At 47.2% G+C, this 10,580-nt stretch overlaps 1 protein-coding gene across 3 annotated transcripts; it reads left to right on the top strand.

Annotated features, from left to right (window-relative positions):
* The first annotated feature begins 1,472 nt into the window (after window positions 1–1,472).
* LOC124174499 (potassium voltage-gated channel protein Shaw-like) lies at window positions 1,473–10,175 on the top strand. Of its 3 annotated transcripts, none has more exons than XM_046553710.1 (5): window positions 1,473–1,788; window positions 2,728–3,086; window positions 4,963–5,157; window positions 6,423–7,422; window positions 8,889–10,175. In XM_046553710.1, the coding sequence occupies exons 2-5, from the start codon at window positions 2,760–2,762 to the stop codon at window positions 8,951–8,953; spliced, it is 1,587 nt and encodes a 528-aa protein (XP_046409666.1). In that variant the 5' UTR covers window positions 1,473–1,788; window positions 2,728–2,759; the 3' UTR covers window positions 8,954–10,175. The 3 variants fall into 3 exon arrangements, with proteins under 3 accessions (XP_046409666.1, XP_046409667.1, XP_046409665.1); XM_046553711.1 differs by lacking the exon at window positions 1,473–1,788 and adding an exon at window positions 2,253–2,647; XM_046553709.1 differs by lacking the exon at window positions 1,473–1,788 and having other exon boundaries at window positions 2,706–3,086; window positions 6,438–7,422.
* Window positions 10,176–10,580: the final 405 nt, after the last annotated feature.

Below are 10,580 nucleotides of genomic sequence, written 5' to 3'. Positions count from 1 at the left end.
CGGGGCGCGTGGCTTCTTCGTAGCTGACTTCGCGTCGGGCAAAGGGAAATCCTGAGAGGAAGTCGTCGCAGAGACTCGGGGAATCCGCGTCGAGATGCGAGTTTCCTGCGAGTTCCCCGAGTATTCCCTGATGGCCCGACGACGCCGCGTGCCGACACGTCGCCAGGTTGATCACGTATATTCATCGGCTTCACTCGGCGTCGACCGGCCTCAGTTTCACCCGGCAATCGGGCTCCTGCTGCCTGCTTCGTTTCTTCACCAGCTCCCTTCTCGCCGAGCTGCTTTCTTTCTTCCAGCGTAACGGAGGATGTAATTTTCGCCCCCGGTGCAGGTTACGAGCTCCGAACTAATTTTCGCCCTCGCGCAACGCTAATGTGCAGAAATTCATAAAACGCCGGAGCTATAAGCGGCGAGCTCCACATATTCATATTTTATTACCCAGTGAACAAAATCAGGTGCCGCTGTAATATTTAGCGAGGACACTCGGTAGTCGATATACCGCTGCAACCGCACATGTACGAGTCACCTATACTTATCGAGGATAAAACCATCTATACGGAAAGCTGTGACGAGTCTTGTTCCGTGTCGAAACCTGTAATGTTGGAAAAATGTCCATCGGAAGGGTTGTAAAACGTCAGATAAAACGGGTTATCCCCTACGATCCTACGGCACAAGGGTCAGCGGGTGAACGGTAAGAACAGCAAGCGAAGGGCGAGTGGCCAAGAACGAATCGGAGGAAGTAAAATCTGACCTCTGATCTTATAATTTCGTCAACTTTCCCAACCATGGACGTATAGACTCGTGAAGCACATCGTTATCTCGGCCGTTTGCCTACCCCTTACGGTTACGAGTCATTTATCTCCGCGTTGAAAGCCTGCCCACTTGATGCGTATCGGATAGGTAGGCTATCGACGTATTTTTGATCGTATGCATCGTGCCGGTTGATTGATTACATCGAGGCTAGGGCGCGGGTGACTCGGGGTACCTAATACTCGAAATGAAAATCTCCCTCAGCGAAATTTAACGTATTCCGCAGCCCCGCCAACACTGCGTGCGGCCAGCTCCCACACATTTCTACATATTATAACTATGCGCCATGTCAGAGAAGAGCACACTCGGGCCGGCTGGCTTTGGTTACAGATATTGCTGTTTTCATAGCGTGCGGGGGTGGCGTAGGCGCGACTTATAGAGGGTACGCCATTTATGGCAGGCACACAGCCCCTCGTGTACATAAAACGCGACGCGGTGCAGGGTGTGTAACACCATGGGGCGGAAGGGTGGGAAGTCGAGGGGGCAGTGGGTCAGCGATGCGGTCGTCGACGGAAGTGGCGGTGGAGTGAGCGGCAACGGCGACGGCGACGTCGGACCACGACGTCGACGTCGAGTTTGCGCGTCGAGACGCCCTCCTTCGTCCCCCGGGACCCCGCGGCGCCGTCGCTCACCGTCGGGGTCAGTTTAGTCTGCGCTCGACCGGAGGCCGTTTGGGACTAGACCGACTATGAACCGCGCGTCGTTGTCGTTGCCGAGTAACCAGCGGTGAGCCGCGGAGTTAATATCTCGGCACACGACGAGTTGTTGAAGAGCGGAAGGCTTTGGGAATCCGCGTCCGTTCAGTGAAGTGAATCGCGGAATAAATTCGCCGACGGAATCCCTACGTTGGGGAAAAACGAGGCTAGCTGCCGTGCCGGTGCCGCACCGGTGCCGTGCCGGCGCCAGGTGCTTGTCATGAGAAGAGGACGGAGCCGCTGAGATGTCGCGGAGGATATGCTGGTCATGAAAGAGCTAAGGGTGCGTAGAGAAAGGTGCCGAGGCGAATCGCTGCGGCAACCTTCCGGATTTCACCGTGCCCTTTTCAGCCTCGTACCGGGTATATTTACCCGCCATTTCGTCCCTGCGTAGATGGAACTCGAATAGCGCTTTCGCCCGGTAGTACCGAGTCGTGCGCTACGTGCAGGGTGATTAGGGTGACCAAGGCAGATTAGGGTTATCGGTTGGCTCGCGTGCGTGCACGCACGATATCGATTCCGCGCGCGCTGCCTCGGCACGGCGAGAGTGTGACGTCACGGGTGAAGGAGGAGGTTTCGATCGCTCGCTGTCAGGCGCGCTCGCCCTGGAACGGGGGTCACACCGCGCACCGCGGGAACGTGGTGAGCCTTCCACGAGAATTGACCGTCCGTCAAGGCGTCCGACCTGCAGACGCGACGTCGAAGGCCGCGACATCTCTCCCACCCAGCTTCCAAACTCTCTGCATGGCCGTTTTTGTCTGAGATGACACGCGCACGCAACCCTCAATTATGTTTTCAGGTGTGCCCGTTAGCGTGAAATCGTTCGGTTAAGTCTGCTGCAGGTTTAGAAACAAAATCGGGAAAAGCGATCGAAGACGGAGCAAAAAGAGGAGGAGCGTGACATCGCGGACCGAGTTTTATAATCCTTTTATCTGTATTCAGTTCGATTGACGAGTTCCGCCTCGCCGCATCCCTTGATTTCAATCAGATTTCAATCCCAATCAACGGGAGGCGCGGACTTCGCTCGGTATGAAAATTATTCAGCGGGTATTTCCGCGTGACCTGTTCGAAGAAGAGCCCGAGCCACGGTGTGGGGAACAATTTATAGACGAAGGGTGGCTAGACTCGTGTGTTATAATTAGGTATGCATGTTATACGCTCGTCAGTGTGATATATGGCTGATGAAATACGTGAGTATAGAGATACGGATTGGTTGTTGCAGGTGGGATCGGCGCTACCAGAGCCGTGATCAGTATGAACCTGATCAACATGGACGCGGAGAACCGCGTGGTTCTCAATGTGGGGGGCATCCGCCACGAGACGTACAAGGCGACCCTTAAGAAGATCCCAGCAACCCGACTCTCCCGGTTGACCGAGGCACTGGCTAACTACGACCCCATCCTGAACGAGTACTTCTTCGATCGACATCCCGGTGTCTTCGCCCAGGTCCTCAACTATTACCGGACCGGGAAGCTGCACTATCCGACCGATGTGTGCGGGCCCCTCTTCGAGGAGGAACTCGAGTTCTGGGGCCTCGATTCGAACCAGGTTGAGCCCTGCTGTTGGATGACGTACACGCAGGTATAATCTACGCGGGCCTCTTTCGGAGATCCGTCTTCCTCCTCGTTATCCTTCGTCGCAATTACACATCAAGAGGCATTTGCATGACTTGATTTGACTCCGTTGTGCAAATGAACGTCAAAAGATTGCCCGCCAATTTCAACAGCGATGAATTTTTCATTAACTCTTAGCGAAGAACGGAAGAAAGATAAAAAAAAAATATATCAAATTCCGCACGACAGAGCTTTCGAGAATCGACCGGCCCGTTATTTCGGTGTTCACTTGTTTGCTTAGGGTAGATAGGTTTGATTTTGCACTCACCGACTCAATCGTTATACTTCGAATCGACGCTCCCTGAAACCCTAAATCCACGAACCCGTAAGGACAATTAAATGTTCCTTCTGTGATTTCGCGACCGTCTAAAACCCACATCACTCTATTCTGGGAAGCGTCGTTGTCAAACTTGACCCTTGCCGCTCTTCCACGCCAGATAACTCTCGCGGAAATTTCAACACCTTCACCATTACTGCAAGCGACAGCTTTAAAGAGAACTTTTCAAAAACTTTTTACGACCCTCCAGCGTTTTCGATGCAAATTTCATTGTTTGATCATTAGTGAACCGCGTCTGCTATTGTCGATGAAAGTTTACTCATTAATTGACGTTATTATGGTTTCAACAGAGTAAGATGCTATTCGGATTAACTCGTAGACCGAAGCCATGTTTCAAATATGCTAATGTTAGACGGATTTTATACAGAGTCGATTAAGTGAGTCGAGTAAAAAAAGAGTGAAGAGATAAAATCTTATGTCTGAGAATGGAAACTACATTTCTGCAATATTTATTGCTAGCAGCATAAATAGTTTCAATTACAGTCGGCGTTCTGCGAGTTTACATTCTGATACGGACTTAAGCATGCTCGATTATCTCACTATTGGTTTCGGAAACTTTCCTGGAACTTGGATCCCACAACAGCTGACGTGACGAACCAAAACGTCAGTTAATTCTGTTTTGGTGAAAACTTTATCTTGTCTAGAGGACTTGCAGATCGTCCAGATTTTTGCATCGTACATACTTGAGCGAGACCCGCAAATTCCGCAATCATGGTCTTGTTGCGTTTCACGGCGGTATTTAACCGTTACACAGCTACTCTCTGGCGTATTTAACGGTTTTCCTCAAACTGAGCTTGATCTAACTCTCGGCTAACGTGCACAGGTGATGTACATATATACACCTGTAGTATATTTCAACGCCAGCGGCGGACTCCGCAACGTTGTACCGTCCCAGGTATCGATTGACCGCGCTAGAAAGAAAATAGATCAGGGACCAGAAAGTTATTCTGTACTGCACGCAAAGCGGTTCTTATTGTTAAAAAAATGTTAGCCGCGTGAGACGGTCTATTTACAACCCATCCGACTCGGTATAACACTTTTTTCTCTCCAGACGAGAGATGTAGGGGTACGATACGATGCATAACCAGGCCATAAATCAGAACGAATGTTAGATCAGGACTATCTTTAAAGAGCATATTCGTAACAAGGGAATTGCCACCTTACTATGCCAGGAGCATAAAAACAGCGATTACATTGTTCGAGAAATTCGCAAAGACGTTAGCGCAGGTATGCTCCAAGTACTTTTCCCGATAATGCAGTGATTCATGATCTTCGGTTTACCGGTAACGTCAGCTCAAATGGAGCAAAAGAAACTGCTTTCACGCTTAGTGCGGACGATGGTGTACGTATAAAATAAAGTTTACTTTGTAGACGTAAGAAAGCCCGCGGACACCCAATCTGCATTGTATAACAGGTATAAAAATGGCAAAAGAAAGTTATTTGCATCTTTTGCCATCCCCTTGAGATTGTTTAATAGCTTTCTTTGAACAGCTCTTTCCGATTTTAGCATCGGGATACTCAGGAGACACTAGCCGTCCTGGACCGATTGGACCTTGACACAGATAAACCGAGCGACGAAGAACTCGCAAGGAAGTTTGGCTTCGAGGAAGACTACTACGAGGGAACACTTTCATGGTGGCAGAGGCTCAAACCGAAGATGTGGTCCCTCTTTGACGAGCCCTACTCCTCAAACGCTGCGAAGGTAGGTAGGTTGGGCTGAGTTGTATTGATGCGAAGATGCCGGTCTCGCTAAACGGAACTTTGTCAATATACTCTGAAAGCTCTTGAAATTAACATAGTTTGCTGGTCCAATTACACATAATGTCCCGATATTAGCTATCGTCAACCCAGTAATTACATACAATACGTAATTACGCATTTCCCAAAGTAACCCTTTGCAGCAGCTACTTGACGGTGAAAATTTTTCGTTGTTCTTTCTTTCGTTACAATTTATACCTATCCATACAATCGATCGTTTTTGATCTCTTGGAACTATAGGCTGCATGTAAATCGCAGGTGCAATTAGCTAAGAAAGACTACTGTGAGATTAATATTTGGTGCCTTTGAACGTATTTGTCACTGACATAACGTAAAATTTTGGCAGCTACGTTCGTTTTCATCTTCGGACGGCACGTTCGTAGCCTTCAACTCAATTCGTAAACGAATGTAAACCGTTTGAAACAGCGTTAGTGAAACATCTTGAAGATGATTGCAGACAAATGATACGAGAATTGTACGCATGGGTTGAAATTTTCGGATCCTCATCGTGGTCTGGTTTTTTAGTAAAAGGTAAAGAACTAGTAACTATTTTGCAAATTGGTGAACAGACATGATGAAGATACGTGAAAAAAGGTGAACCAAAGAAGGATCGCAGAATTAGAAGCATCGGGTGAATTATAATCTTACTTCTTAGAACTGTCGTAAGGCAATTTTCAAGTAGCTTGTGGTTAATTACAGTTTCTTTCTTCTCGTTTCTGACTTGTTTAACGTTTCTCTCTGTGTGATGTAACGAGTTTTTAACGGGCATTTCTTGCAATAATTTTTTCAATAAGCCGACGCAGCATATTGTTAAATGAATACATTGTTTGTAAATTGAGGAGTCAAACATATTCAAGTCCCGGTTCAGTGAAAATCGAGCTCTGCTCCACAAGCCTCCCATTTCCATGATATTCTCGCGTGATTTGAATAACAACCGTCCGCAAATAGATATGCATTTGTCGTCTTTGAGTCGGCGGCATCTCACGGCTCACCGCCCTTGAGGGGTCGTTCATTGCGAATCAAATAACCTTGTCTCCCTAGAGAATCTAACTGGCGACAGGCGCGTACTCTCAGATGTTCAGCTTCAGCTTGGTCTCGACAATTCCGCCCGATCCACTCAAGGACAATAGCTGATGATGTTAAAAGTTTTCACCCCATTGAGCAGAGTAGGCACTCAACTCTGAAGATACATGAGGAAATACAATTTAGTCTCCCGTGTTGCAGATCATCGGTGTGATTTCCGTATTCTTCATATGCGTGTCGATACTGTCGTTCTGCCTGAAAACTCACCCGGACATGCGGGTGCCAGTGATAGTAAACAATACGGTGTACATCGGGAACAAGACGTCCTGGGCGTTGGAAAAGACGCAAACGAATGCCCACGACGCGTTTTTCTACATCGAGTGCGTATGCAACGCGTGGTTCACCCTAGAGTTCGTGATACGCATTGTGGCGAGCCCCAACAGATGCGAGTTCATAAAAAGTTCGGTGAACCTAATCGACATGATAGCAACTCTGAGCTTCTACATAGACCTCGCCCTCCAGAAGTTCGCCGCGCATCTGGAGAACGCGGACATCCTCGAGTTTTTCAGTATTATCAGAATCATGAGACTGTTCAAATTGACGAGGCACTCCTCGGGGCTCAAGATCCTGATCCAAACCTTCCGGGCGTCCGCGAAGGAGCTGACCCTCCTGGTCTTCTTCCTTGTTCTCGGCATTGTTATATTCGCAAGCCTCGTCTACTACGCTGAGAGGATTCAGTACAACCCGAAGAACGACTTCAAAAGCATACCGCTCGGGTTGTGGTGGGCTCTGGTCACCATGACCACCGTCGGTTACGGAGACATGGTGCCGAAGACGTACGTCGGGATGTTCGTTGGCGCTCTCTGCGCCCTCGCCGGTGTGCTAACGATCGCCCTCCCGGTCCCCGTCATAGTCAGCAACTTCGCAATGTACTACAGCCACACGCAAGCCCGTGCAAAGCTCCCGAAAAAGAGACGCCGTGTGCTTCCCGTCGAGCAGCCGCGGGTCAGAGCGCCCGGCGCCCCGCCGACCGGAGGTCCGGGAGGAGGTGTTCCTGGATGTGGTCAACAGGCTGCCCTGCTTCCCCCGGGGGGCTGCGGCGGCGGGGGGCCACCCGGGGTGCAAAACAGACGGATGAACGCTATCAAGACGAATCATCCAAAGGACCCGTTCGCCACTAAAGCAGGTAAGAGCATGCTGGAGGAGTGAGTGCTCCGTGCGAATTCGCGTTACCTTTTGTCGAACTTTGCGCGAGCCAAAATTCACTTTGTGTTCTACCGGCCACGGAACTGCAGCTTCTATTTAATAGTTACACCGCACAAATGAAAGTTATTGCACGGATTCGTGGCGTTTAGTCAATAGAGCTTGTAACCCTAGAAAGTTAACTAAGTTAAACTTTTCGTCCGTAAAAACTGTTCTACTTACAATTAACGTTAAATATACAGAGAGGGAATCACGCGTGGCGTGATCACATGCGTAACGTTTGTATTCTATAGATAATTATCTTACAGATTGAAGTCGATTTATTACACGTACATTAGACACTCCGCTTTATTCACTTGTATACTTTTCCTCAAACTTCACTACCTGACGGGAACGAGAAATACGAAATTACTGTTAAATAGAACTCATCACCAAATCGTTGGCCTTTACACATGAAGTCATCGGCTGAATTGCAGATATAAAATTCAAGTATAAAATCACTCAAATGATATGCAATTTGCCCATCTACTTCAATCAGTTTTTGGGTTTTGTAAGCTGGGGCAAATAGACATAAGTAAGTACAATTCACCGAGTCGAATAATCTTTGTACCTCAATTAGTTCGTACTCGTGTACCTTCATTCATATACTACACATGAATGCTTCCGTGTGTGCGGCCTGTTCGAGAATTATTATAAAAAATGTATCATCAGTGGTAAGGCATAAAGCAAAGCTGACTGCGAACGCCACGAGATATTGTGAATTTCGAATAAACTAAATTCCCACATCACTGAAAGTCCGTGGATTATGGACATTTCAGAACCTTCCAACCAATTAGTCGCAGAGCTAAGGGGCTCGCGGTAACAGCATCATCTTCGAAAGATGGCATTTTGTTAATTGGGTTTGACGCGCTTCGTCCGCAAGTTTGCACTCAATTTATACAAAGTGACCTACGACGTTAGCCCTGTGTTCGGAGTTACTTCCAATATTCATAATCGAAGGTCAAGCAGGTAATCGGAGCCACTGCGGGATAACCGCGTTACTTATTGACATCTCCCGCGACTGGCTAATTAATATCGCACTAATAGAGCATCGCCAGGCCGCACACTACAGTGTGCATATAGGTATACCTGGGTAACATGCGGAATTATGGCATGTTGGATACTCTATCCTCATGCGGCAACGGTCAAGGTATACGTGATGTATGTGCATAGGTACAGAGTTACACGTACCGAAGCAATGTCAATAGAATCACAAGATTCCCGGGGCGTTTAAACATAAACACTGTCGAAATATACAGGTGCAAATTGCAAAAATATACATACATGGATACGTATGATAAAAGGGTAAAGTTGGGCGTTGACGAGGGTGTTTCAAGGGTGCAAGGTGAGCGGGGAAGGTTAAAGGGCTGCTATAGATTGTTTTCTTTTCTTTTCTCTCGTGGGTTCTAGACGAAGGCCGAAGGAACTCGAATCTGCGAACCAACGGGACCAAGACATCCGGAGATTTGGGTTAACGTTGACGAGGAGTCGAGTATCTGCTGCTGAGACCTCGAACGCGAGTCCTCTTCTTGTAGAACTGGGGGCTGGACAGGGCGCAGAATTTGGTATAACAGGGATGGCAAGAGAGATTTCGAGAGTGCGTGTGTGTTTCCGTGCGGGTGAGTGTGCGTCTGTGAAGATGAGAGAAAGAGTGAGAAATGAAGATGGCCTGTATTACACGTATGCATCTGCGTTGAGAATCGCTAGAATACGAGGGACAGGGTAAGGACGAAATTCCTTCGTCCCCATCAGCCACGAAGTGTTTAAAAATAGTTACAATTGTGTATAACGAAAGATTCGATCGGTCAATGCGGAATCTATATCAATCGTCGATCGACCAGTGAATCAATCACGACCACGTAGCGTGTAGCACCCTCTGCCCCTCACCTGCCCCCGCCCCACCACCTTGACCTCGACCACTCTTCGCCCCACGCAATCGACCCTTTTTAACGCCTTTCACGCGGCTGCGTTCGAAAACTCGTCAGAGCGCCGTTTTCAAAACCTTTTGCCGGAAGGTAAACGCCGAAGGAGCGTAAATGCATAACAAGAAATTTCAAGAAAAATATACGCAACGATTTCCGCAACGCAGTCGCGGCTATATCACTTTGCGCACCCTGATGCCGCCGGGACCAATTCAAATGCCCCCCCCCCCACCCACCCCCCAGACCACTTCTTGTATCCGCCCCTGTCCCGCTGCAATTAACATTTTTCATTACGACTTAATATAATCCTTGAAACCTGCAACCTGCACCATGGAAGAACGGGAATTCCGTTGATTGTTTTGAGTCGAGTTATGACCGGAAGAGAGATAGGCCGTTGCTGTACATAAACACACATATTATACATATAGCTCTGCGCGACAATTAAGGCGTGCACGTAAAGCTAGAGAGAGAAAGAGAAAGAAAGAAAGAGAGAGAGAGAGAGAAAGAGAGATGGTACGTAGAAGAATGCGAAGAAAGAAGTACCTATCGTGAAATTGTTATAAGGCGAACAGTCCGATGTTTTTTTATATTTGTATTTATACTGATTAAATGTTAAATTATACATATATAATATTGCTGGTTGGCGAGTGCATTTTAAATAAAGGGAACAATGAATAAAGGGAACAATGGAATATTCGGGTAAGAAATATAACACAGAAAAAACGTCGAAAAAAATGACAAAAAATTAAAAGAAATCAAAAAAAGAAAAAAAAAACCAAGCAAACAGTAACATACAAAAAAAAGCAAATAACAAACAAAATGAGAAAATGCACCGATTGGAATTTAGTCAAGTATATAACGTTAAATCTATTCTATAGTAATATACTTCCAATTTTTATCAAATTTTATCAAAATTATACCGAACCGTATAATAGAATCCGGGCTCGATTTATAACAAACATCGTACCCTACACGTGTATGCACGTGTTTATACATCCATATATACGTACATATTATGTATATGACGAAATATCTGCGTAAATTGACGATCGCACCGCGATCATGGACGTCGTTAAATCATATAATAACCATCGTCCGACGTCACGGTCTACGCGGTCAGATCACGTAACGTGTGTAATATATGTATAAAACGCGTGGTTCGCGCGTAACGTAATGATAT

The sequence above is a fragment of the Neodiprion fabricii genome, chromosome 1 (assembly GCF_021155785.1).
Source record: "Neodiprion fabricii isolate iyNeoFabr1 chromosome 1, iyNeoFabr1.1, whole genome shotgun sequence".
Classification (NCBI taxonomy): Eukaryota; Metazoa; Arthropoda; class Insecta; order Hymenoptera; family Diprionidae; genus Neodiprion; species Neodiprion fabricii.
This window is presented reverse-complemented; position numbering and strand designations above follow the sequence as displayed.